Genomic DNA, 27,997 nt, shown 5'->3' on the forward strand with positions numbered 1-27,997 from the left:
TCAGCATAATTGGTCCACAGTTAAAGAGTATTGTGAAAATTATTGATAATGTTTAATTGTTAAATGTAATTTAATTCCATCTCTAGTTGCAGTGAACTCAACACAGACTTCTGCTGTCACCTAGGATATTAAACAGTAACCTAAGAGGTCAGACGGGTTAGATGAAGTTAGATTGATACCAATGGCAAATTGAGTTGCAAGAAATTCAGCTGTGCACATTTCTTTTGAGTAAACATTATTACAGTATTCAGTCTCCTAAATTGTGCATCAACAAAACTTTCCACATGAAACTGATATGCATCCTCCAGTAAGTTAAAAAAGGTCACAGAATGAAATTGGATGCATTCAAATTGAAAAGACAGCTATTTCCAGAGGGACCACTCTCCCTTTCATTCTCTCACAGTCACTTAATGAAGCAGGGTAATTAACCTTTTCCTCCAAGTGTGTTGCGGAGCTGGGTGATGCTGTATTTTGATGAGGCAGCAGGCTTCATTTGGGTTTCCTGTTTGTAGCCTTCACTCTCTCAGACCTGAGGAAACACAGAGGACCAAACTGGGTCATGATGTAATAAAGAAGGGGGGGGTATATTTTTGAGATATATTCAGAAATATTGCACAATTATTATGAAAAATGTAATCTGCAAATTTCTGTGGGTAACGGACCACAGACCAGCTACACATATCAGGCCATCTATAATTATGAAATGAAAAGAGAATTAAGAAATTAATTTAAAAAAAAACATATCATTTTACAATAGGAAAGTCTAGAAAATATTGTTAAAGCTTCTGATTCAATTGTACAATGTACAGCAGTTTTCTTCAGTGGAAATCAAGATGTTATTACAGATGAGAGTAATAGTTTCAGAATATATTAATTTATTAAGCCCTAATAACAACTAAAACAAACAAACAAAACAAAAAGAAAAGAAATTACAGTCTACACTGAAATAAGAAAAATAAATAAAATACAATTTTCAAAGTGAAAAAAAGTTGAAACATCTTCTCTAGAGAACACAAATATATATAAAATGCACCATAACTTTTGCAGAGGCCACGTTTTGTGTCATATTTTTCCAGTATGCTAAATTCAGCAAATAAACAGTAATTGTACATTAAAATGTGCTGAAGTGTGTTCTCTGTAGAGGATGTGTTAACTAAAAAAAACATCTTTTGATCAGAGGGGGGTGCCCAAACTTTTGCATATGACTGTAGCTGACTCACCCTATAAAAAATATCCATGAAATTCCAAGAAGTAGAACATCCAGACTGACAAAATCAGTGAAAGTGGCCCTCTGTCTGCATCTTTTTTTTTTATGGAAATTACTGTCACATAAAGTGTGATTGAGCAACAGAGGTGGTGGATTGCACAGTGCACACTCAAGACTATATACCACCAAAGTCTCACAATGACACAATGTAAGATGTGGCCAGTAATCTTCACATAGATTTTGTGTGACTCTTACATATGGACGATTTGGAACTCATAGGGACACAGTGGCATTTGTAACTAGTAATCTGGTTCATTCCTACTGTCAGAGGCAGAGTGATGGATTTCTGTGGGTCATGGATAGCCACGGATATCAGCAAAGTCATGAGGAATGGGATTCACTTTCAGTAAAGCTGAGATAACTCCAGAAAGCACTCCTAAGCCCACTGCATGAGGCTATCCTGACTCTGTAGAATAACTGCTGGATAAACTTGACAGATTGATGGATGGATTAGACCACAGTTTGACATTACATTCAGACTCTACTGTAGCACATAGCAAACATACAGACAGTGCGTGCTGCTCTTTCACATATTCATCTGATCACCAGTAGAAATGCACTTGAGGCTTGTTTTAGACAGTTTTAAAAATGTGTGTTGAACACAGAAGTCTAAAAACAAATGACAAAACCCATGGCAAATCGGTGAATGTGTATGGTGAAATAGAAATAGTATCCATATAAACGTTAAGAATAAATGGGGAATGACCTCTGCGAGAACCTTAGGACCGCTTGATCATATTGATCATCATGATCTGTGTCAGTGTGGCTCCCTGATGCAAGATAAAACTGCTGGTTCATAGGCTATCAGTGATGACCACAGGGTTAGGGTAGTGGCCACAGGGTTTCTCACTTGACCCCAAGCTGGCCCTGGGGATCCTAACAGCGAGCTGTATTTCCAAGGTACCAAAGGGACCGAACAGGGACATGTGAATGGAGCTAGAAATGGTGCAGACCTTCAAATCCTCAGAACTCAGAAGTTCTAAAGTACCATTATGTACATATACTTGCCTGGGGTGTAGATAGTTCTGGAATCTGATTGGTTACACTACCATGCTGTACTACACAGTTTCCCAACCCTGGTCATGGAAAGTCACGTATTACTCATATAAAATAGCTTAATTTTCTATATTATAAGGGTTTCATGCATCATCTATGTTTATTCCACATACTTCCTAATGGAGTGACAATTAGTATGACAGCTACATAATTAAAATCTAAAAACATGAACGTTTCAAGCAATGCAATAAAATCATTAAAATATGAAGTACATTAAACTATTGTTCTCTGACACATTTGAATTATTTCATACACTATATTGCCAAAAGTATTTGCTCGTCTGCCTTCACACGCAATGAAATTGAGTGACATCCTATTCTTAATCCATAGGGTTTACTATGATGTCTGCCCAGCCTTTGCAGCTATAAAAGCTTCAACTCTTTTGGGAAGGCTTTCCACAAGGGTTAGGAATGTGTTTATAGGAATTTTTGACCATTCTTCCAGAAACGTATTTGTGAGGTCAGACACTGATGTTGGACGAGAAGGCCTGGCTCACAGTCTCCGTTCTAATTAATACCAAAGGTGTTCTATTGGCTTAAGGTCAGGCCTCTGTGCAGGCCAGTCAAGTTCTTCCACACCAAACTCATGCATCTATGTCTTTATGGGCCTTCATTTGTGCACTGGTGAGTATTCATGTTGGAACAGGAAGGGGCCATCCCCAAACTGTTCCCACAAAGTTGGGAGCATGAAATTGTCCAAAATCTCTTGGTCTGCTGAAGCATTAAGAGTTCCTTTCACTGGAACTAAGAGGCTAAGCCCAACTCCTGAAAAACAACGCCACACCATAATCCCCCCTCCACCAAACTTTACACTTGGCACAATGCAGTCAGGCAATTACCGTTGTCCTGTCAACCACCAAACCCAGAATCATCAATCGGATTGCCAGATGGAGAAGTGTGATTCGTCACTCCAGAGAACACGTCTCCACTGCTCTAGAATCCAGTGGCAGCGCTTTACATCACTGCATTTGACGCTTTGCATTGCGCTTGGTGATGTAAAGCTTGAATGCAGCTGCTCAGCCATGGAAACCCATTCCATGAAGCTCGCTACGCTGTTCTTGAGCTAATCTGAAGGCCACATGAAGTTTGGAGATCTGTAGAGATTGAGTCTGCAGAAAGTTGGTGACCTCTGTGCACTATGCACCTCAGCATCAATCTGACCCCACTCTGTCATTTTACACCTATCAGGAATATATGTGTGATCCATACATTATGTGTACACTTACATATATGCACACAACATATATGTACATATATTTTGAAATATATGCCTGACCCTATATGATCTATGTACATATATGTCCATGTTTCAGATTTTCATGTAGGCTGCTCTAAAACACCTACTTCAACTCAGGAGCTTAGTAACTAGCTAATCAATTGGATCAGGTGTGTAAGGAGCAGGGAAACACACCTAATGTGCAGGGGAGGGGTATTCCAGGACTAAGGTCAGGAACCACTGCTGCACCGAGTTGTCTGTACTGTGTAGTGTGATCCACATTTGAAATTGTCCACCTTACCCATCAGGGCAGCAAAGTAGGATTTAGTCTTTATAGGCCTTGTGTAGCTTAGCATCATCAACATCAGTGTTATATCTACAGGATAGCTGGACTGGCTGTAACAGAATCAATTTCTTCAATATCACTTAATGTCAAAATCTAAATGTCTCTAGAAGGAACAGTGAGAGCTTTTTGAGACAAGTGAAGCTAATAATATTATTTGACCTGCAAGCAGGGGTGCTGATCTGGGGTATTCAGCAGTAGCAGCACAATTTAGAGATGTTGTCCAGACTAATCCAAAAAGGTGTACTTGAAACTCTGATACTGTTGCTGAGCTGGAAGAGTGCAAGTCAAATTCTCGACCTGTGCCAATGTGAGAAGTGGAAAGAGGAGGCCTTCTGTACGAGCAGAGCATTTGTATTATTGGCCCAGGTTCAAGAGCACTGCACTTCACACCTCTTTCTCTTACTCTGGTGAGTAGCAACAAAATGGACTCAAAGCATCTGATACTTATTGCTTATTAGAAGCATTTTTTCTACCAAATATCATATACTCTAAAATAAAAACAGAATAGGGAGTTGCAGGAATCTTCTCCATAAAAAAATCCACCTCTCAGTGAGAAAATGTACTCACACCCATTGCACAAGATTGCAAAAAATTAAAGACTCCTGTTTTTGGCCTAGCTCTCCATTCTTCATTGAGAGCTGCTACTTGTATATTGTGCAACTCCTTCAAACATCCTTCCAGACAATCAGAACTGTTGTATGCTGATTGAAAATGATATTAACTTGCTGATGGGGAGTTTTCACATCCAACCAAAGATGTGAGCATGACTAGACTCTGCAGGTGCATATATATTACAGACATATGATTCCATTTAGATTTAGTTTGCCCATTGCTGACAGCTGAATGACTTCTGTTTCATGTAAACTGTCATCAGTGGTCCAGATTTTCAAGTTTCACATTAAACTGTGTCTATACCCCAAAAGAAACAGGCAGTGAGAGAAGCTTCTTGTCTCGGGTTCACTGAAAGAACGAGTAGAGTTGCACAATGAATGTGCAGAGCATGGAGATATATCCCCAGCTGGGAGACATGCATGAGGACTTATTTTTAACTCAGAACTTAATTAGAATAACCAAGTTTTTGTCAGCCAATCGAGTTTGAAGACAGCGTTCTGATGTGCAAATACAGAGAAGTTACCCAACAACTTTGATCTAAGATAATTATAAATTGCTTAGGGAAGCTGGCACAAGTAGGAATGGAACTAGTATGAATATGCATGTCAACATTTTTAAAAATGTTTTTTATGGTACTAGCACATCAAAAAGGAATTCTGTCTGGCTTTTAGGAGAACAAAAATTAAAAGTACTAAGTGTAATAGCTGCCTAGAATGAGAAAGGCATGTGCTACATTACTGTGACGAACATCAGACATCTTCCAATATTCTAGTGAAATAGCAGTGAACGAATAATGGAGGTCCAATGTCTCATGAGGTCTTCCGTTTTGTCCCATAGGCAATCCCCTCTTTATCTCTGCAGCTGGAACCTTTTGTTATTTACACTTGAAATGATAATGACATCATCATTTGAGTACAGCTGCACCATTTGCATTTGAACATCACAGACCAAATTTGTATTACAAACAATGGAAGGGTGCTACCTGTAAAAACTGAATTGTGCCATTGGACCACTGACCCTGTTACCTTATTTACTCTGCATGGCAATATTCCTTCATCGAATGAGTTAAAATCTTAGTCTAGAAGCTCAATCATTAGTTAAAAACATTAAACAAAAGGCAATTATCAGTCATCCAGAAGTTGTTTTGAGCTTGTATACACCTTAGTGTTAACATTAAGGAATAGCGACAGAAAATAACCTTGAGTATAATTTTTGTTTCAATCTAAATTCTCCTTTTACTACTTCAAGAACTTCAGATAAAAGATGGCAAAGACATATTGTCAAATAAAAAGAAAACTGTAGTTATATTTTGTTAATGGTGATAATTTTATTTAATTTATCTCAAACACACTGCACATAGAACAGGTAAAAGAAGCTTACATAGGATAGAGCACAAACTTTAACAGCTGTACATGGAAACCAAAAGACAGTTGGAATAAATCCCTTAGTTTAGATACCAAAAATGTGCAAAATGTGTGAGACACCTGTAATTTCTACCAAGTCACAGCAAACAGTGCAAAATGAACACACAGTTTCTAAGCCGCTTCTCCCTCAGGGTTGCGGGGGTTTGCTGGAGCCTATCCCAGCTATAAATGAACAAATAAATAATAAACATAAAGAAATAAGACCAAACTGCCTCATGGTGGAAAAGAGCATGCGAGTTAAGACTACCAGTCTGATTAACATCAGATAGAGCAGATCTAAAGCACAAAAGGGATTTGAGTATGTCTTTCACAGATACTGAAATCCTGCTCTATCAAGCTGTTTCCAGTTCAGTGCATCATTATCCCAAGAGACATTTTCTTTCCTTTTGCCTTCCAAGCACAGCTATGAACATTCATCTACGTCTTAGGTATTTATTTTGGTTTTGTTACATACCATTAAATACTTTAGTCCTTTACTGGTATGACAGCACATGCATAATCAAATGTTAAGTCACACTCTCATAATAAAAATGTTTGTCATACTGGCTCTGTTGTGTATGTGCCCTGAAGAGCTGCTGTAAGCAGTCGAGCTGTAAAAACAAGTCCTCCTCAGCCAATGAGCCAGTGCCTTATGAAATAATAAAGACAGAAAAAATTTAATGTCAGAAGTCTTTTAATAATGTGCGCATAATGGCCACTCAGTTACTTTTCAGCTTTTAAATTTAAAGAAAAAATCCACCAAGTTTTTCAAAATTTCTGCATAAATACATAGTTGAGATGTTGAAGTCATTCAGAGTGGTCTGATTTGACATGCCTCATTCTGGAGAAACCAACAAAGTCAGAATTGTTCACGGTGGTTGTGATAAGAACCAAACGTCTGATGTGTTTGATGCCTCTAAAAGCTACATCACAGTAAGTTGCTACATGAAATTGTTATGAATATATTGCCTGATGCCTGAGATATTGTTTTATGATGGCTTTGGTGGAACACTTTGGCCTACAATGTATTTTATTAAATTAATTTGTGGTGCAGAGGAACATGCAGGGTGTAGTGAGGGAAACTCCAAAGAAAACAGATTTACTGTATTATCCTTACAGATAAAAACTCAAGTGCAGGTCCAATAAAACAGTTATATTTAGGGAATCCCATCACTCTATCACTGTCAAGCTGGGGTGCACATCTCAGGTCCTGGATGTCTGATGTCCTGCACAGTTTGGTGGTTGTCCTGCTCCAAAACACTCACTAACCCAAGCAATGAACAGAGGAGTTGAGTTGGTGTGAGATCACCAAACTCCAGGACCAGGGTTTTGCCCCCCTGCTGTAAAGGAAATCTAAGTCAGTGAGTTTCTCTGAAGTGCTTCATTTCACATCAAACCACTCTGAAGGACACCTGGATTGTGGAGAAATCTTGAAAGACTGGTGGAATTTCCCTTTAAGCAAAGCCGTCTAGCCAAAAGAGCACAACATCTGGACAGATGTGGAGGAGCTAGCCTGCTGCCCGTGACTCCACAGTATGACACGAGTGTCCAGCTCAGTCTCGACAGAACACGTACTCCGTGTAGCTCGTCCAGATTTTGTCCTCGCTCGGCTCGTTGCTGGAATACGCGCACGTGCCGGTGGAGCTGCACGCGACCATGCGGAAGCCGAACTCTGTCAGTTTGTCAAACGCCTGCTCGAGGAAATTGTACTTGAGGTAATAGCGCGACGTGTACCTCTCTGGAGGCCTGTCGGGGTCTCTGCTCTCGTTGAGGGTCTCCCCGAACACCTCTTTGGCCAGAGACGTCTTGCCGCACACGGTGATCCTCGCCACGCGCCTGAACTTGGCGTCGGTCTGGATGTCTCGCCCGATGGTGTAGGAGCCCCTGTACCCCACCGTGATGTAGCCGGACTTCTTGTTCTCCTGGGAGAGCGAAGGGGAGGCGGACTGAGAGGGCGAAGGCGCGAGCAGCGCGCCCCCCGGCCCGTTGTTCCCCGCCGTGCCCTGCGCGGGCGCCTCGTCCCAGTCGCTGTGGCACAGCTCCTCGCTGATGGAGTTCTCCTTACTCACTCTGGGGCTCAGGCGCTTGGAGAGCTCGCGCAGCTGGAAGAAGTCCGCCTCCCTCTGCAGTCTGCTCTTCTCCGGGAAATAGTCGGGCAGGACGAGGTTCAGGTCCCGCAGGTAGTCGAGGATGTAGCGGAAGAGAAAGCCGTCCCGGTCCAAAAAGAAGCGCCCCTTGCTGTCCCGCGCCAGCTCCCGCGGCGTCTTCTTGCTGAACATGCTCCACAGCAGAGAGTCCGGCACGGCCACCAAAGTCCTGTGCCTGGTCACGTACACCTGTCCGCCCACGTTCAGCTCGATAATCTCAGTGAACGGGGCCGGAGAGTCCGCGCCGCCGGACACACCACGCTCCGGGTCTGCTAAAGCCATGTCTTCTACTGCAGCAGCTCCAGCAAGTGAGCCTCTCGAAACTGTGAGCTACGAGGTGCTTTTTGTCCCCCCTCCGCAACACCCCCCCCCTCCCCCCGCCACCCCCCATCCACGCCGTGGAGATGAGAGGTTGTTTTAAATAGAGAGCGCAGAGTGGAGGGGAGGAGAGTGCAGCCGGCTGATGGGCAGTGAAGGCAGATAGACCTTAACACTTTACTGACCCATGAAGCACCTGCAGGTGGCCGGGGGCTCAGAGTCTGCTGTCTGCAGTAAATACTCTCATCTCTGAGGGATCTGAAGTGAAGCACGCGGCAGCAGCGTTCAGTCCTCATGGGTTTAAAGGTTTTCTTACTCGTCTCCGTTAATTTCAATTAAAATCCCTGAAGAATCTCTGCTTTCACGCTTTTGGCAGAGAGCGCGCGCACGTGGAGAAGAAATTCAGAACAACAGCGCCATCTGCTGCCCATGAAGAAGACAGTTGTGGAATTTTTACTCGTTCATTTTCACAGGCCAGACTTGCTTCTCACCGCCTAATGTGACCACCAAAGGAATGAAAGTCTACGGAGCCCCGCTGGTGATATCCTGTATATATATAAAAATAATGCGTGGCCACGACTCAGTAAAGTGTGGGAACGAGATGATTAAGTCATGGCCATGCCCTAGTAAAGCGTCAGAACAAGATCCTAATGCGTGGCCACGACTTAGTAAGGCGTGATCTCATTTCCACGCCTTACTAAGTCGTGGCCACGCATTAGGATCTCGTTCCCACGCGTTAATAAGCCACACATTATTTTTATTCATACAGGATGTCACCAACAGGGCTCCGTAAAAGCCCATTTTGTTGACTATGCTGATAAAAATGTTTTACTGTTGTCATTAAATGTAAGTAAATGACCCCTAAAGTGACTCTAACACTGAACTAGACTTATCTCAAGAACTCTGCATGTGTTTACTGCCTCACATCATGACATACATACATATTTATATATACATACATACATACATACATACATACATTCACAAAGAGAAGAACAGAGCCTTCAGTCCCTGTCATGTTAGACACTGAATGGACTAAGACGTTTGGCTGCAGTTCTAGAAGTTACTCTGTACTTAAATTTTATGATCTGCTGCATTGTGTTAATTAATATGTTATGCTGACTATTCATAGCTGATTAGTCATTTAATTTGCCTGTGGTCTCTGTTTTTGCACTTAAAATCCCTATTGTTGTATTAACACCTACACCTTCAGCTGGACACAGACAAACACTGTAACAGTGAATTCATCACTGGGGATTTTGCTGTGTAAGTTGTTTGAGTTACCAAAGCCAATTAAACCTAACTCAGAGTACATAAGATTTAGCTTTTTACACAAAACCTGTGTGTTAAGATGTGTGTGATTGCCACAGCAGCGCTACATACTTGTAATTTACAAAGAAAAGAAAAGAAATGCATGTTCTTGGGCCATTTAAATAGGTTAAAAAGCACAGTTTGTTGCTGTCAGACCAAAACCTCATATCTCCAAAATGGCAACATTACAGGAGAAGAAAAAAAAAACATTTTTACTTGAATTTAAAGTAACTATTGGTCCATTCATTTACAACAACCACTGATTCTTCTTTCTTTGGTTTCCTACCAGTGCTTTAGTGCCACCAAACTCAAGCTGCCACTCCAACATGAAAATGTGAAAGGCACTTAGAGCCAGTGCTTGGTTTCTCCATTCTGGGCTCCATTCTATAAAATCATGGTGGTGCGACACGGCTGCCTCTGTTGGAAGAGAACCCGCTCCTTATGCAGATTTGAAGGGCTCATTCTAAGATAACGAAAACACAATGATTCATAGTTACAGGTGATTATGCACTAATGAAAACATACTTTTGTAGACTATATCCCATTACTGCCAATAGTTCCCCCTAAATTTTACACACTGCACCTTTAATATCGTGTTTTATGGGAAAACTGTAGGGGTAAGTCATTACGCCTCATCGTCTTAGTTAGTGCTCCTTCCTTTTTGAATCAACAAAAAATGTTCACATTCAGGAACCTGTAGGAACCAAAATGACTTTCATTTTTACTAAACCTTCAAAGCTTTTGCAATCCTATCCTCCCTGTACCTCATTTTGATAATTCTGTAAAATGGCATGTTTGATGTGTAGTAGGCTAATCACCCACATCCTTCACTGAAATGCCCTGTTTCACTTTCATATGATCTCAGCTTCTGCCAAAAGTTCAGATCCCATCCTCACACTGACCAGGCAGTGAACTGTAGACAAATATGTATTGCAAAATGTGGCATATGATGATGTTCCCAGTGTGGTCAATTTCACAAAATCTTTTCCTGTTTTTCTGTAATCATGCCACATGATACATTCCTAAATATATAAATAAAAATGTTTAATTAGTTGTGAAATATCGCTGCTGTCGGAAGAAAACCTCATATCTCCATTTTTGCCATTTTTCAGTTTTTATCAGTTTTTATCCGAACATTCCTTCAGATAAATTTGAACACACCTGTTGACCTTTACATTGTGTGTAATTTTCATGATGAACGGACTAAAAGAAACAGCCCAAAATGACTCATGAAAAATTCTGGTTCCATTGACAAACATTAAAAGTAAAGTAGGTTTTCTCCTTCGCCTGTAAAGTTTTGGAGATACGAGGTTTTCTTCCGACAACAGCGGTATACATTTTGTCCTCATTTTTGTGTCACATTTTGCAGCATGTGACGAGTGTATAGGGAATTATGCTGGTTTACAATGTGGCATTGTGAAATCGTGTACTTTCCTTGCGGGTGCTGTTTTTTTTGCTGTTTCGTTCACTTTGGAAACTCTGTGAGCCAGTCCTGATAGGGGCAAGTATGTATATAAAGGCAGAAAGCTGTCTTTGCTTTCAGACTTCACAGTAGGATCACAGCCCTACGCCATGCTGCGAAAGGTATTTTTACTTTTCAGACAGATGTTCATTAAGGGACCTCTGTAATGTTGTTTGCTTTTTGTTAATAGAATTAAACTAGTGTGAAATTGTTATTGCCCACTGTGGATCGGTTCATGTCTTGTTTGCTTTTTCCATTTTGCAGAATTTTTTAATACTCTGACATCACAGTTTAAAAGTTCTTCCTATTTGGTTGTTTTTTAGAGTGTTACAGAGAGTTTTGGAGCAGCTATATCGTCTTTGAATGCAGCTCACCTGACTGATGGGGTTATCAGGAGGAGCAAAAGAATGATGCTGGACACACTGGGGGTCGGTTTACTTGGAACCAGGACCCCGGTCTTCAATGTGGCCTTCCAGCACAGCAAGGTAACATTCCGTGACTGAACTTTTCACAGCACAAATTGATTAGGTGTTAGACAAAAGATAAATATGTTTGTAATTTTTGTTTCTTTCTTTTATTAGAGGTTCCAAGCACAGGAAAGCAGCAGCGTGTGGGGAAGACCAGGGTCATTTCTTCCACCTTACTATGCTGCATTCGTCAATGGAGTTGCAGTAAGTCACTAAAATTACCTTTTTTTCTGAAAATAATGTTGCAAAGATCCTTCTGGCACCACTTATTGAAAAAGTCACTTTTCATATAATCACCCATGTAATAGCTTTTCAATGTCTGATAAACCTTCTGTTGCTTTAGTAGACTTAGGTTATTTATAACGAATAGTGACAGTTTTATGCTAATATATCTGGGTAATCATACTCTCAGGTGCACTCTATGGATTTTGATGACACTTGGCATCCTGCAACACACCCCTCTGGAGCTATGCTACCAGCTCTCCTGGCTCTCATTGAGACTCTTCCTTCTAAAACTTCAGGCTTGGAACTGCTCTTGGCCTTCAACGTGGGACTTGAAGTTCAAGGAAGACTTATGAGATTTTCAAAAGAGGCTCATAACATCCCCAAAAGGTACTTCTGCTTATATGTTCCCTAAAATACTCCAGGTTAGATGGGATTAGATATTAGTTTAAGCCATTCTCTGGTAAATAAGAAGTTACACTTGTTTGAGAAAACTGTACATATGTATTCTTTTCCCAGATTTCATCCACCTACTGTTGTTGGAGTTATGGGCAGTGCAGCAGCCACAGCTAAACTCTTGGGCCTCTCACCAGCTCAGAGTGTAGCAGCCTTGGCTATTGCATGTTCATCTGCTGGTGCTCCGATGGCAAATGCTGCAACTCAGACCAAGCCACTCCATTTGGGTAATGCTGGTAGGTGGGGCCTAGAAGCATCTCAGCTTGCCCTCCTTGGTCTACAGGGAAACAAGCAGATTCTAGACCTGGAGTCAGGTTTTAGAATCTTCTACCAGGACTATATTCCACATCATTTGGCTGAGGTCTCCCCTACTGCCAGCTACAGGTGGGTGTTGGAAGATCAAGATATTGCATTTAAACGCTTTCCTGCCCATCTGGGCATGCACTGGGTGGCTGATGCTGCTGTAAAGGTAAGGGCAAAAATTCTGGCAAATGAGCCAAATGCAGATCTAAATCAAATTAAAAGGATCACACTCAGAGTCCCCTCATCCAGATACATAGACTGTCCCCTTCCAGCCACAGAGCACCAGGCTAGGCACTCTTTCCAGTTCAACTGCTGCAGTGCACTGCTTGATGGCGAGGTTACTGTAGACTCTTTCAGCAGTAAACTGATGGACAGAAAAGCTTTGAAGGAGTTGCTCCTCAAAGTCTACCTGGAAAACCCACAAGACAACCAGGCAAGCTTTGATAAGATGTACTGTGAAATTAAGGTGGAGATGAACCATGGAGAAACCTACACAGCTCGTTGTAACACTTTTTACGGTCACTGGAGAAATCCTCTCAGTCAAGAGCACTTGGTGAGGAAGTTCAAGGATAATGCATCAACTGTGCTGAACACAGAGGCTGTGAATGGGATTGTCCAAATCATTGACAGTCTGGAGACAATTGATGACTGCTCTGTGCTTGGGTCATACATGCAGTTTCATAAGCACATACACAGAGAGGAAGTCTGTTATTCAGCCTCAGCTTGAGCGTTATTGTGAACTTTTAAAGGTTTATTTATGCTACTATAATTGACTTAATTGCTGAACAGTGCATGTTCATGACGTGGCTGTAAAAAAAAGATTAATTCTGCCTGTGTAACTTTAATGCTTAATGTTTTATGTTAAAAGGGCTATATACATGATTATGTAATTGCGCTGACAAACAATTTTAGAAAAGTTTAACAATTTAAAACATTGTTTAACATGTTTAGAATTGCATAGCTGTTATGGCACATACTGGTTAATGATGTCTATTTAATGCTTAGATTAAGACTGAAACCAATTTGTAAATGTTACCAATCTGTAAATTTCATGTAAATGTGTTGCATGTCTTTTAACCCCAAATATCAAGTGTATATTAAGATGTAAATTCAAGATCAAAATGTAAAAATTGTTTAATATATGCTTAGTTGTCATTTCCCAGCTAAACTTAGTTGCATGTTTACTGAGTATTTACTGTACATGCAAAATAAAAGACTAGATATGAAGCTTTTGATTTCTCTCATTCTTAAAATGTATTGGTAAAGATGCATCCAATTTAATAAATAAATCTAAACATCTTACTTGTGACAATATCAGAAGATTTTCTGAAAATACACAGTATTTCATCACTAAGCTGTCACAACATTGTGTAACTCTGTGGTAATGTCTTTTAAAAAGTGGGAAAGAAGGGAAGTCCAATGATTCATTGTATGCATGCAGACCGAAGAAATGATGGAATGACCAGTGTAAGCACTGGAGTGTTTCTGTTCAGTGAATAAGGCATTTATTTAACAAATTCTACTTTGGCAATAACAAAATCAGTGACACCTTGTAACAGGACAATGCTCACCCCTAATTTTACATGTAGGCACTTAAAGGGGTTGAGATGCCAGAGAGCATTCAAGCAAGTTTGAGAACATCTTGAACCATCACACCGATTCCATCAAAAATTTCATGGAGTGGTGCCTTACACATGAAGGCACAGGTGGTGACGATCTTATTTTTCTCATCCACATGGGTTTCATGAACATTCTTACAGATGTGCTTACAGCCGAGTTGAGAGATTGCCTCAGCAGTGTCTGGGACATCAGGAAACCTGGAATTAAAAATAAACATATATATAAAAAAAAAAAGCAATAAACACAGAACTCATCATCCTCATTATAGGAGTTCACCTCTTCTCAGTCAGGCATTCAATAATTTTTACAGACCAGTGGTTTTTAACTCTAGTCCTAGGCACCCACTGCACAGTGTCTACTACTGTGTGCCGCAACACAACCGATCAAGCTCATCAGGTAATTATCAAGCTCTTATATAGAGTATAAGTATAATTTATAAGTATATAAACATTTTCTTTGTGCATTTTAGTGACATGTTCTTCACCAATTACTCAACTCATCGATCAACTCCGTGCTGACCCATACACGCACTGAAGAATGTTTTTCAAACAAACTGAATTAGATTTTATGACACTGTAGCTGAAAATCACAGAACGCTTCCCCTCTCCTGGATCACCTTGGAACGTTCAGGCTTCTCATCCCCAAGCTTGCTGCTTGTATTAGTTTGTCTCTGATTTTGTTCTTGGAGGGTTTTGTGTACTTAACCATGTTTCCAAAGGTGTCCCACTCGTTCTTCTGGCTTTGATAGTAAATGACTGTTTTGCCTGTCTGCCAATACCTGCCTCCCAAAATTCATCCAGTAAAATTAGTAATCAGCATCTAATTTATTTGATTAAATAACATCCATAAGTTATTAGAATACAGATGAAGGTTTCAAAATTTAAATGTCATAATATAGCTGGCTTGGCCTATTTTTGAAACAAAAAATGCTACAGAATAAAGAGTTGTTTGGGAGCTGAGAGTTGAGTCTTATTTGTGAGCTGAGCCAACTGATTGGACTCACTAAATAGATCTAAATCTATTATGGTCTTACTCAATATTACTGTTTTACAGGTTATAATTTTTACATGTGGAAATTGTCCTCTCCATAATTTATATTCTGTACTCCAATACAGAAAGTTACACAGCAGATATTGCATTCTTGTCAGGAATCTGTTGTGAACTGCACCAAGTTATTTAAGTCTTCATAAACTCCAAATAACAAAACAGTTTCTAAGAATACATTAGGTAATGTTCTCCTAGGAAATGTGGGCGTACCTTTCATCCTTGTCATGGCCAACAGTTACTTCACAGCCTGGGAATACTTTAGCTGCCAGCACAGGAGAGATGCAGCACAAGCCGATGGGTTTCTTCTCACTGTGGAAGGCCTGCAGGACTGTCTTCACCTCCTCATTAACAGAGCAGTCTTTACTTTGCACTGCCCAGGTGCACAGATTCTTAGCAACTCCAAAGCCACCTGACAATATTTTATAAAACAAACTATAATACACAGTTTGTCAGAAAGCAAAATTCTACATGGTGCCACAGGTTAACAGAGGTGGCTAAAGAACCATCTTTAAGTGTGTCAGTATTTTCAATGAGAATACTGTTATATTGGTGAAGTAAATTATATATTTATTAGTTACATTTTAATTAAGGTTTATCTGTTAATTTCAGCCAAAAGGCACATGAAAAAAGAACATTGCCAAACTACACTTCCTACGCTGACTAAGAAGTTCCACTGTTTTTTGACCTTGCCCTTCTCTACTTCTACTTCCTCTTTTTTCCACAGAAATAGCCATCTTTTCACTTGACTATGGATGTAGGCTTTTGAGGTTTTGAGGTCTTTGCTCTCTCAGATTGAAGGCTGAGTCATATGATATGGGAATACTTAAATTAACATGAAAAAACGATGTTTTAAAGAGAAGTGGTGCTCCTACCTGGAAAGATTATGGCATCTACCTCCTTTACACTGAGCTGGGACAAGTCTTGGATGTCACCCCGGGCAAGTCTAGCACTTTCCACAAGCACATTGCGCTTCTCCTCTGTAGGTGCACCTTTCAGATGATCTACAACATGCATCTGATCGATGTTGGGTGCAAATATTTTGACCTGAAGAAGAGTGGAGAAATTGACATACGTTTAAAAAAAAAAAAAAAAAAAAAAAAAATTCTATCTAAATTTTATCTAAGTTGTTAATTTACAAAAAGGCTAAAAAGCCAGGGTTACTATAACTAAAAAAAATGAAGGTGGATGAAACTTAAAACACTAATCAAATTAAGCAATGCAGACTGTGTCGAACAAATACCATTGACAAATTATTAACAGGACCATTTAACTCTATACTTATTTTAGCCAATAAAAATATATATTAATTAACATTAACGATTAACAGATCATGGAATACACATTTTTTGTTAACTTTTCATTTATTTGCTTTGGATACTCACTATTCCTCCCGTTATATCAAAACCAGGAAGACTAAACAGCAGAGGGCGCCCGCGAGTGAGTCCTCAATGAACGGGAGTAAATGGAGCTCAACGGATAAAAACGAGGAGTTAAAATGTTTTCTAATCACTTACCCAGAACTTTCCTTTAATTTTAGAAAGTAGAAGGACGTGTTTCACTAAAAAGAAAACTCACCTATATATTTTCCTTTTTCTACAGCAAACGGCTTTTGGGCAGCAGAAGTTTTACAGCTAGAGGGTGATTGACTGGCGAGCGGTGGTAATTCCAGAGAACTTAGAGAATTCCCGCTCTGCGACGTCGTCCGGTTCCCTCAAACACTAGAGGGCGCTCCTGAGTGCAATGAATGGGTTGACATGGAGCAATTGACCAAAACCAAGCGTTTATAAACGCTTAAATATTTTAATTTAAATGAATGCAATAATTTCCTGAACACTGAATATCAAACATTTTAACACCGCTGTTATATTTTTAAGAGTTTTTACACTCGAGTTATAGGACTTTAAAACAACGCCCCTTGTCTGTCCATGACGTCGGTGAACGCGAACAGCCAATGAGCTGCTCCGCTCGCCAGTCAATCATCAGGCTCTGGCAGTAAAACCCGCCTTCTGCTGCATAAAAAAGAAATATATAGGTATGTTTTATTCGCTTTTCAGTGAAATAAATCCTCCTACTTTCTAAAATTAAAGGAAAGTTCTGGGTAAGTGATTAGAAAGCATTTTAACTTCTCGTTTTTATCCGTTGAGCTCCGACCACTCCCGTTCACCGAGGACTTACTCGCGGGCGCCCTCTGCTGTCCAGTCTTCCTGTTTTTGTTATAATGGGGGAATAGCGAGTACCCAGGCTCCTCATAATCCGGCTCTGGTAATTCTCCTCTCTACATTTTCTCTGGCTGCAGCTCTGTGCGCTAACTGAGTGGGGAACTTACACTCGCTCCCTCACGGCTTAAATGCACCAGCACTGCTGACGCCTCGTGGATTTCGCTGCCATCGAACACGCCACAGCCCGCCAACACAACCGCCACGCGCTTCCCCATGTTTTTGGAGGGCAGGAATTCGCACGCTTTATATGGAGTCACCACCTGCAGCAGAACCACGCTGAAGATTATGAGTGATGCGGGGTGTTTGAGGAAGAGCGCTTGCGTGTGCGTGACACAATTCAGTGCTAGCTCCCCCTGTCGTCGAGGAGGTGAACACACAGCACCCAGCAGGGTTGCCAGATTGCTGTTACAGGATCCAGAAAAATGTGCAGGAACCAAAAAACGTAACTCACACACCGAAAACAGTCAAAGGTCATTTTTATATTAAATAACACGGCATTTAACCAACCTCACGTCAATCTTCTTACGTCATCCACTGATGTCTGTCGCTAGATGGCACTGTTTATCACTGCTTCGAAGAACCACAAGAAACTATTTATAGTTTTAATAAAATAATTACATCATTTGATTTATGTGTATTTTACACTTGGAGAGCTCGCTCAAACTAATCAAAGTTTAAAGAAGCTTTGTTTTAAATGTGTTATGCATGATACCAATGCTGTCAGAAAGGCGAATGAATAGCACCAAAACTGCAAGCATAACTATTCATCATGCACACTTTAAACACTTGCGTCCTTTTAGTGCAGAACAGGTCACGGGCCATAATTTACAGCTACTACAGAACTGTGTACAACCAGTAATGCAGAGTGAACTGGACACTGTGTGTCCTGTTAGGCCTGTAAGCTTAACCGCGGATGTCGATTGTGAACGATACTGACGGACGGGTGACTAAAATGTCCGTCGGTAAAAGCAATGATAACTGACTGGATGTGGGGAGAGGATATGCGTGGTTCAATTTCAGCTACATTAATGCAGCTTATTCATTGTAAATACATTTTAAAACCCGCTAAAATAATGACAAACCAGCCCAAGTTTTGTCCATCTCCACAGCATCTGTTCGCACCATATCCCACCCAAATCCCCCGATAGCTTCTCACCGCTCGGCACAGCGTGTCTGCTTTGCGAGTCTCAGCCCGGCAGGGCACTCGAGAAAGGCAGGGTGCGGAATGTTCTACGGCCAAGTGGAGGTGTCAAGGGGAAGTGAGCGAGTGCGGAAAAGGACAGAACCGAAGCCCATATTCGTTGTCAGTGAGGAAAAGCATCCTGAAACGAAAAGAAACAGGAGGCACAAATGTATTAAAGAATGAAGTAGTGCAGTCGATAGCCGGTCATTCAGTAGTAATAGTTCTGCGAAAGCTGTTTTATTTAAGATTCAGAGATATCTTTAAGCTTGGCTAGTTTTCCTTAGCTAACTAGCTAATTTGCTGTGGCTTAGCGTTAGCGTACTGTTACTGCACAGCAGCGCGGATAAGGTTAACCTTCCTTGGTTAGCTGGCTAAGATAAACTGAGATAAGCTTTGTATTGTAGCCTCCGAAGTGTCACTGGGACAAATTGGTGGCTCAGCCTCTGTTGTGATGGGGAGAGCAAATTTAAGGCAGCGTTTGGATTGAGAGGTAGGTAACCTAGCGTAACCTAAGATAGCTGTCTTCAGTGGCCCAGTGCAGTACAGGTTAGACACTTCGTCAGGGTTGGAGACACGACTAGCTAGACAGCCCTGCTCGTCTCAAACCATTTAAATACTCATGCAAAATGTTTGGTTGAGGGTGCTGAAGCCCTGGGTTACCTGGATAATAATGCAAATAAAAGGTTAACTCCACAGAGTTTTCAGCATTTCTAAATACGTTAAAGACGTAATCGTAGTCGCTCAGAGTGTTTTGATGGTCAAATGGTGCATGGTAGAGAAATTTACTGACTCGAGATTTCTTTACAGTAGTGGTGGTGATGGGACTCTGCATGGCAGATGTTCAGATGTTTGGTTTCTATCACCAGTTCTCTGAACAACCGTGACTCGTTTCTCTAGAACTGAGCAGTTCACATTAAACCACTCTTTGTTTACATCTTAGTGATTTAATAATGCAGAAAATTAAAGAAAAGGTGTAATTCATCTTCAAGTCTGTTAGCTGTTCGCTGCCTTAGGAGTGCCAGATTGTACCCAAGAGTATTTATTAAAGTCTTTTTCTTTTTCTTCTTCTTCTTTTTATTATTATTCTTATTTTTCCGCCGTTTCGTTGCGGCCTAGCTAGTCCCGCAGTTTTTGAGATATCGACACCGTTCCAGCTCCAGATTGTCCGGCCCGTTTGTGTGATGCGTGCTTGTATACAGCTTTTTGATCGGATGCACGGAATCCGTGTAGGAGCCGAAAATCTGTGAATTTGGTCCCATTGAAAATGAATGGGGAGACTGTCACAGGGGGTCCCTCTCTCACACCACACATGCAAACTCACGCAAGGAGCTCAGTGTCTCACAGGCTCCCAGCCTAATATACTCAGCCTTACCAGCACACATGGTGATCTTTTTAAGTTGGAATTGCACTTAGGTAGCGTTGAATTTTGAGGTGGAGCTTCTTTTATGGTAGCACTGAGTTTACACTGAGAATGAATGGGGTGAAAAATTGCATGATAATCTACTGTATTTCTGTTTGCCCGAACGACACAGTTTCGCATACATTACCTCAGGGCAGGCCCCCAAGCATGAATTCACTGTTGTTCTTACCTGCACTCTTCTATTTGTCATTTTTCCATCCTTCTTTCCTCCCTTTGAGTCCCATTCATTTTGGCCACCATTCAAACTCTATTACTTCTTTGCCCGACAACCACCAAAGTACATGTACTCATTCAGTGCAGGTCCACAAGATCAAATCCACCGCCTTACTGACCCGCACAACTATCCTGCGTTTCCTTCAGGAAAGGCACTTTTCTAGTCTAATTATGAGGAGTTTTGCCTTTGACTTTCGCAGTATTGTACTGATGTCAAGCTAACTGAAACCTCCCAATCAAATTGCCTTGTTTGTCTTGTGGGTGAGGACTTGATAATTACTGACATTCCATTCTCTGCTCATTTCTCTAGGTATTTTGATGGCCACGTTTCAGAGTTGTATACCAGGACGAGTGACAGTGTACTCGGTGCCAGGTTGCCCACACTGTATACAAGCCAAGGCTACTCTAGGGGCCTTGGGTCTACCAGTGTGTGATGTGGATGTGAGTCATGATGCAGGCCTCCAGGCCCAATTGATGGAACTGACTGGTAGCAGCTCTGTGCCCCAGATATTCTTTAACAACATCTATGTTGGAGGAAATGAGCATCTGAAGAATTTGGTGGGTGAGAACTACCTATAATCAGTGGTAAACTGTAATGCACTATTCTCCCAGTCTATATCTTGACTTTAAAAATAAGACGACTTCAAGACTGAGGCGCAATCTTTTGTATTCATTCCTCTTAGGCTCCTGAGAAACTTGGACAGCTGGTGCTTATGGTGACGGAGAAGTCTGTGCCAACAGTTGCCCCACCGTTGCCTGCAGGAAACAGCCCTGAATCTGAAGAGTGGAGTGGAGGAGGTAATTGTGTCATGTACATACTGCTTGTTGCCTGTTACCTTCAAAGTCAAACCTACTATCCTGATTCCTGTGCATTTTGCCTTGATACTTGTACTTCAAGCCTGAATGAAGAAATACATTGTTTCTAGCAGTTTGGTTAAGTCGTTATTGCAGAATTGCTGGACAAGAATTTACTCTTTGGAATGTGTCGGTTGCATGTGTAGCAGTCTTTTTTATTACCTATCACAAGCTGTTTCTCCTAAAGCACTTTCTTTGGTCATCGCTATAGAGTGATGCCAAGAGCGAGATATGCACTAAACCTGTTGTGGGATCAGTCCAACACCTGAACGTATTCCTTTTTACCTATTGTAATAAATATTTTATTAAAATGTGACTTTTGAATATATGTAACACATTTACATTTACATTCAAAATTTTTTAAGTAATATACACAACTGTGCAAAAGTCAGAGACCACCCTTTGTTTCTTTTGTTTATATTCAGAACTGCCATTAAAGTTATTCATTTTTCAGTGCCAGGAAGAAAAGCAAAAACAACAACTAAATATAATGTTAAATGATCAAGTGTTTACTCTGTCTACCATTTGTCTATGTTGCAGACTGCTTTCTTTTTGGTGGGGAGTGGGGGGTTGCTTTCAGATTTTTCCAAGATATCTGCTGTTATTTTTGCCCCAAAGTTCAGTTTTAGTGGTTGCTGCATATTTTGTTGCTCACAATCCAATAATGCTAGACACATTTAGTGATGTTGATGTCTGGACTCTGGGGTGGTCAGTCCATTTTCTGAGAACACTAGCACCTTTTTTTGTCTTTTTTCTTTTCTGAATAACAGCTTCTTGACAGCTACGCATCTTTCAGACACTTAGCATTGAGTTGTCGTCTCAAAGTGAAAGGGTGGATGGAAATTCCTCTGTTTTTTTTTTTTAAGATATGAAGCAAGTTTTGAATTCTGTTTATCTGATGGTTACAGCTTTGGTGGTTTACCAGGTCTTGTACAGTTGTTCAGAATCCCACTCTTTCTTATGCAAGTGGATTATTGTATATCTAATCTCAGAAATATCTCTGAAAAATGAAAAACCTGTGCTTAATGGCATTTTTTTTGCTGGATTATTGCCTTGGAATCAAAGGCATACTATGATTTCAATTTCGGCTTTGTCTACCCCTCTAACAGAGTTTAAATGTGAGAGGAATGCTTTTGCGGACACTGTAGAGGAGTTGAAGAGGAGCGAGCTGATTGGTAGCCGCAGGAGGGGGTTGAGGGTACACAAGAACAGCTTTACAGGCACAGAGCTGGTGGGCTGGCTGTACAGAGAGCAGGGTTTGGGTAAGTTATCTCAGCTCCCCTGTAACAGATAGGGACGTAAAACTAATTTGTGAAATTATAAAAACAAATTTGTGTTTGGCCTTGTAAAAGTAATTTCAGTATATATTGTTTACCCCAAGATTACCAAAAGGGTCATCTGGTTGTTTTGGGCATCACAGCCTTTTTCTAGAAGGTTTTCTATTTTGCTAAAAGATTGTGGTGAGAAAGGAACATTCTTTGTCCCTAGCTGTTGGCCTTAGAGTGCTCTAACTCCGTTTTGTACACAGGAATAAAAAGCTGATAAGATTGCACAGAACATTGTGATCAGACTGTATTTACTGCTGTGAAGGGCAAAAGGTACTTTGACAAAAGAAACACCTTACTCAGGTTGCTGGAGCATGATCCCCATGCAGCACTCAACTCTGGAGAAATGGCAGCATGCAGCCCCGTGAAGGGTATGTAGAACCAGCTAAAGTAGCTAGACTAGAAAGTTGTAGCTGATTGCTCTGTAAGTGTGTTTAGTCTAGGCTGTTGTTTTGCAAGCTTTTTCCTTAGTCCTGTCCCTCACATCAATTTTTCTTGCGTTTCACTGCCTTTTGAAATCTTGTCTTATTCTTGCTGTGTAGACACTTCAAACCCACTCCATTTTACTGTGTATGCTCCTTTAGACCTGCATGTGTTTATAATCTGCATGTGTGGACTCTTTTTCAAGCTTGGGGCTTATTGTTGTACTCTTTTTCAGAGTGTACAGTGAATGAATGTATTCCAGCAAGATGCAGTAATACTGAGTCCTCTCTCTCTCTCTCTCTCTCTCTCTCTCTCTCTCTCTCTCTCTCTCTCTCTCTCACTCACTCACTCACTCACTCACTCACTCACTCACTCACTCACTCTTTCTCTCTCTCTCTCTCTCTCTCTCTCTCTCTCTCTATATATATATATATATATATATATATATATAGATATAGATATAGATGTGTGTGTGTTTATAAACTGGTTGTCTGTTTACAGACAATGATGTGATGAATTACACAAAATGTAAAATATTTATTAACATTATTTTGAGAATCACTATGCTCATTGATGTTGGCTCTCACAGCTTCTGAACTATCTGAGGCCCTGAGGAATCTGATCCTGAAATTGTACTCTGATTACCTCTCAACTGATGGCAAGGTACCATCTCACCTAAGCCGTTGTAGCATATAGTTTTTAAGCCTGTGTAATGTTAAACCATACATCACCACATTATTTCAGACTTTGTTAAAGTGGAGTGGGTTTGGGCTATGAATCATCTGTATGCTGTACATGTGTTGTTATTGACATTTTTCACTGCCCCTTACTGCAGTCAGTGGACTATAAGGCCATGTCTCAGAGCCTCTGTTTCAAGCATTATTGTGAGCTGGCTGTTCAGCTGCAATGTATGGAGCTGCTGTCACTGAGCCGTGAGGAAAAGCTTGCCTTCTTCATCAACATCTACAATGCCCTAGTTATCCATGGGAACCTGCGCCTTGGCTTCCCCAAAAACATATGGCAGAGGTACCGGGTAAGAGAGGATACTGGCTATGGCTTGAAAACTGCACTCTAAATCCTTTTATCTTTGCTTATATCATATTGTACGACTTGAAGGCTCATTTGAACATTTGCAGCTCTTGAAAGACTCTTCCTGAGGCCAGCATGTACCAGATTTATAAATAAATAAACTGTTCTCTTGTTGCAGTTTTTCAACTATGTGAGCTACCTGATTGGAGGTGAGGTGTTCACGCTGCAGGATATTGAGAATGGAGTGTTGCGGGGTAACAGGAAAGGGGTTGCACAACTTCTGAAGCCCTTCTCAAAGAATGACCCTCGACTTCAGGTGACTTTTGTTTGTCTCACATACCTTCCAGTGCTGGCCCATTGCCATATAGTAGTTTCAGAATTACAACAAATTTGTATTGCCAAACTTTAAGGCAAGCCAAGTGCTTGATTGTTGTCTAAATTAAGCATTATGTTATTAATTTGGAGTAGGTTATGTCTATGCAGTGAAATGAAACAAGTAGTTATTTTTCTTACCTGTCTAGGAAAGTTAAAATCCTGTTGTCTTCATATGGCATATTAGTAACCACTTCTTCTTGAATAATGCCTTGAGGTGGAGTTCCTCAGTGGAGCTACATTATTCCTATGTGATATAGTGACACCCTTTTCTTGCTGTGTTTTTTTTTTTTTTTTTTTTTTTTTAAGAACCATATACAACAGTGTTTGTCATAGAGAAGAACAATTTAGCTAGGCAAAGAACCCGTTAAGCCAGGGGTCACAAAGGATCCACAAGGAGACATTTTTTCTGCAGATTTTCATTCTAACAAACAGGAGCACAGCTCATATAACTAATGAGTTATTTGTAGACTGAAATCAACTGATAAAAGATGTGAAATCAGGTGTGCTTTTGCTTGATTTGAATGAAAACCTGTAGCCACACTGACCCTTTGTGGATGAGATTAGTGACCCCTGATTCAGAGTTGTTTTGATTCTGTATATAACAAATGCCTTTATTAAAGAATTCTTGAATCCCTTTTTAAGGTGTAGATTAATATTTTACTATAATGTAATGTCTGGTAATTAGCTAAAAGTGTTTTTTCTGATTTATATAAAAAATGTCATCATTTTAGAATGGTAACAAACTACTCTTCTGTCTTAACAAACAGTGTGAATATCATAAAGTAGGAAAGTTTACAGTGGTTTAAAAAGCACCATGACAGTATCCTCAAAAGTGCAGGTTAAATGATAAACAGTTTTACTTTTAAGGCAGGGGTTACCCACCCTGGCCCTGAAGATGTCTCTGCCTGTTGAGTATAGTTCTGGAGGTTTGATGTCCAGCACAGTTTACACTAAACCTGAAAATTAACAGATGAATCCAATCAGGACCGATGTTGTGTGTTTTGGATACATGTCTCGATTGTCTGGATATTGTTTCGTTGGAGCTAAACTCTGCATGAAAGTTCTCTCCAGAAGGAGTTATCTCCTACTAAAGCTCTCCAGAAGGAGCTTTAGTAACCTCTGCTTAAAGTGTTGTACCTTTTTTGATAGTTGGTGGATGCCATGTAGATCAGTCCTTTGTTTTCTGACATCCAATTAGGTTGCGCTTCCTGATGCAGAGCCTCTGATTCATTTTGCATTGAACTGTGGTGCGAAGGGTTGCCCTCCGATTAAAACATACACCCCACAGGTAAACAACATATTTACTTCTGTGTTGCTGAAGAAAATATAGCCAGAGTTTATTTGTTAATTCCAAATTCCAAAGAGTCTGCAGTTTTGTGTCTTTGAGGTTAGATGTTTTTCAACAGGGCATTGACAGTCAGTTACGCACTGCTGCTGAGGCTTTTCTGGAAAACGAAGATGGCTGCATGGTGGATTCAGTGAAAGCAGAGGTGAAACTCAGCCAGATCTTTAAGTGGTACAAGGCAGACTTCGGTGGCACTGATGAAAAGGTAGGCTGTTTTGAAAGCATGATCCAATTTGAGGGTCACTCTTCTCTTATTGCATTCATAAAAGTTATTTTCTTTGAGCGAGAAACGCTTTGCTATAACATTACATTTAGACATTTTTGATTCAGACTGTAGATGCTCTCACTTTATGAGTGATGTCCTCCCTTACAGCTTCTGAACTGGGTTGTAGACCACATGGGGGCATCACAAAAGAAGTTGAACCTGAAAACCCTTCTGTCTGCAGGGAATGTTAAAGTGAGCTACATGCCTTATGACTGGTCCACCAACAGCGCAGACTGAACAAATCTCTTTCTGACTTGTAGACACTTTAGGGCTTTGAGCTGGGCTGCTTAGAACCTCTGGTCAGTTTATATATTCTTCAGCAATCACATCAGCGCAGAGATGTTCTCTGCTAAGACTGCAGCCAGCTTTTCTGTCAACCCTAGAGGGGAAAAAACGAAACACTGCACACTGACCTTCTCTTCAGAAAGATACCTATGCATCTACATCACTTGTGATAGTTCTTCCTCATCCCAAAGGGCGAGTTGAAGTTGTAGCCATAGCAAACAAGATTTCTAAAAGTTTTTTCTACTAGTAGTTTTTCTAGTAATGATGCTGGACTTTGCACTTCTTTATGATAAAGGTATCTTTAATTGTGTTGAAATGAGTTCAGTACTATGTTGGCAAGTGAACAGAATTTTGCTTATTTATGTCATCTGTTATTTATTTAAATTATTTCATTTGTCTGAAAAGTAATTTTGTTCATCTAAAGTCAAACACAATTGACTATTGCTATGAGAACTAATGAGCATTTTGCACATCATTACACTAAAAAGCATTTTTAACCACTGAAACTACTTAGCATGGATAAAAGTATATTTAGCAACTGGAGTCTTTCCACTGAGTCACCACTGCTGCCTTCATGTAGGTTGCAGTACCCTCAGAGGTGACCGAAGCCTATAACTTTTTTTTCTATTAGAATTGCAATGTCAAGGCTTATGTAACATCATATTACGTGATTTGTCCTTATGACTTGCTTTTAGGCTAGAAAATACTGGCGGAAGTCCTGATTTCATAACCGTCAACATCAACGAGCATGTTTATGAGAGATGTTTTGCATGTACTATGCAACAACTGGACTCAGAGAGTGAGATACTGTAGTGACTCTTATTTTGGCCAGTGCCTTTTTACCCCAGCAAGGCATTAAATCCTACTCACCAAACCCCAATTTCACTTCATATGTAATTCAGGAAAATACAGTAATGAAGTATTCTATTCTGTAGTATTCTGTGAACTGAAATGTTCATACAGAACATTTTGTCGGTGATTACACAGAGATGGGGGGAGATTAAAAAGTAGTTGAACTCATAAACCAGTAAGAGACTGACCTCTGTGCTTACCAGGAATTAAATCAATGCAAACTTTCTCAATACTGCACTCAGTTTGTTGCATGAACCTGATTTATCTGATTCTTGAGCAATATTACGTGTGATGAAGATATGATGAGTATGCAAGATTTAATAATAAAGCATATCTGTGCACAATATTTCTGTGTCTGCTCCCCAGTTATATTTTGCTGTGCCAACATACCATGTCCTTTTTTATATGAAGAGTTTGGTGACACTTTGTTTTAGGTGGTCCTGTTTAGATGAAATGAACACTCAACAGGCTCCCAGTAACATGTCAAAACATGAGGTTTAGGACTAGGTTTTGGGTTGAGGTTAAGGTTAGGATTAGGTTTTGGGTTGAGGTTGGGTATGCTTAGGTTTTGTGTACTGGAAGTAACATATTAACAATACATCTACTTATCATGTATCAACAGAACATCTACAAGATATTTAATTCAGGGTATTCAGATGCCTCACGACTGCTACTTCACTGATGTGTTATTGATGTATTACTGATAATCTATTAAAGGTTTATTAATCTTCTACAAGGGACCACTCCAAATAAGGTGTTACCAAGAGTTTCATTCCAAAATGCCTTATATGCATTTGTAACATATTTGGTAAACATTTTTCTAACAGGTTTTTGAAAAGATAATGAACATACATATGATGAAAAACATTTTTATTTCTCTGATAAAACGATTTAATCCTAATACAGCATTGATATTTCTTGTATGTAATGGACATCATGGAGGGAAAAAGTCTTGA

The 27,997-nt window shown here is 40.3% G+C and overlaps 4 protein-coding genes across 5 annotated transcripts; 2 read left to right on the forward strand and 2 right to left on the reverse strand.

Moving 5' to 3' along the window:
• Positions 1–5,818: 5,818 nt before the first annotated feature.
• kctd12.1 (potassium channel tetramerisation domain containing 12.1) lies at positions 5,819–8,392 on the reverse strand. The gene has a single exon (XM_017692210.2). The coding sequence runs from the start codon at positions 8,326–8,328 to the stop codon at positions 7,453–7,455; it is 876 nt and encodes a 291-aa protein (XP_017547699.1). The 5' UTR covers positions 8,329–8,392; the 3' UTR covers positions 5,819–7,452.
• A 2,582-nt stretch (positions 8,393–10,974) lies between these two features.
• On the forward strand, positions 10,975–13,812 carry acod1 (aconitate decarboxylase 1). The gene is made up of 5 exons (XM_017692447.2): positions 10,975–11,259; positions 11,461–11,622; positions 11,719–11,808; positions 12,017–12,216; positions 12,346–13,812. Exons 1-5 carry the CDS (start codon positions 11,248–11,250, stop codon positions 13,310–13,312), a joined length of 1,431 nt encoding a protein of 476 aa, XP_017547936.1. The 5' UTR covers positions 10,975–11,247; the 3' UTR covers positions 13,313–13,812.
• Positions 13,813–14,067: 255 nt separating this feature from the next.
• Positions 14,068–17,793, reverse strand: zgc:162944 (uncharacterized protein LOC569993 homolog). Its single transcript, XM_017692449.2, has 4 exons — positions 17,579–17,793; positions 16,125–16,296; positions 15,463–15,661; positions 14,068–14,402 (listed from the first exon to the last, which is right to left on the reverse strand). The coding sequence occupies exons 1-4, from the start codon at positions 17,684–17,686 to the stop codon at positions 14,207–14,209; spliced, it is 675 nt and encodes a 224-aa protein (XP_017547938.1). The 5' UTR covers positions 17,687–17,793; the 3' UTR covers positions 14,068–14,206.
• Positions 17,498–27,387, forward strand: zgc:152951 (uncharacterized protein LOC569013 homolog). Of its 2 annotated transcripts, none has more exons than XM_037539382.1 (10): positions 17,498–17,514; positions 20,598–20,845; positions 20,971–21,085; positions 22,252–22,404; positions 23,480–23,553; positions 23,726–23,923; positions 24,098–24,235; positions 25,493–25,582; positions 25,701–25,844; positions 26,013–27,387. In XM_037539382.1, exons 2-10 carry the CDS (start codon positions 20,606–20,608, stop codon positions 26,139–26,141), a joined length of 1,281 nt encoding a protein of 426 aa, XP_037395279.1. In that variant the 5' UTR covers positions 17,498–17,514; positions 20,598–20,605; the 3' UTR covers positions 26,142–27,387. The 2 variants fall into 2 exon arrangements, with proteins under 2 accessions (XP_037395279.1, XP_037395278.1); XM_037539381.1 differs by lacking the exon at positions 17,498–17,514 and adding an exon at positions 18,720–19,144.
• The last annotated feature ends 610 nt before the right edge of the window (positions 27,388–27,997 follow it).

This window comes from Pygocentrus nattereri, chromosome 6, assembly GCF_015220715.1.
Source record: "Pygocentrus nattereri isolate fPygNat1 chromosome 6, fPygNat1.pri, whole genome shotgun sequence".
Taxonomy (NCBI): Eukaryota; Metazoa; Chordata; class Actinopteri; order Characiformes; family Serrasalmidae; genus Pygocentrus; species Pygocentrus nattereri.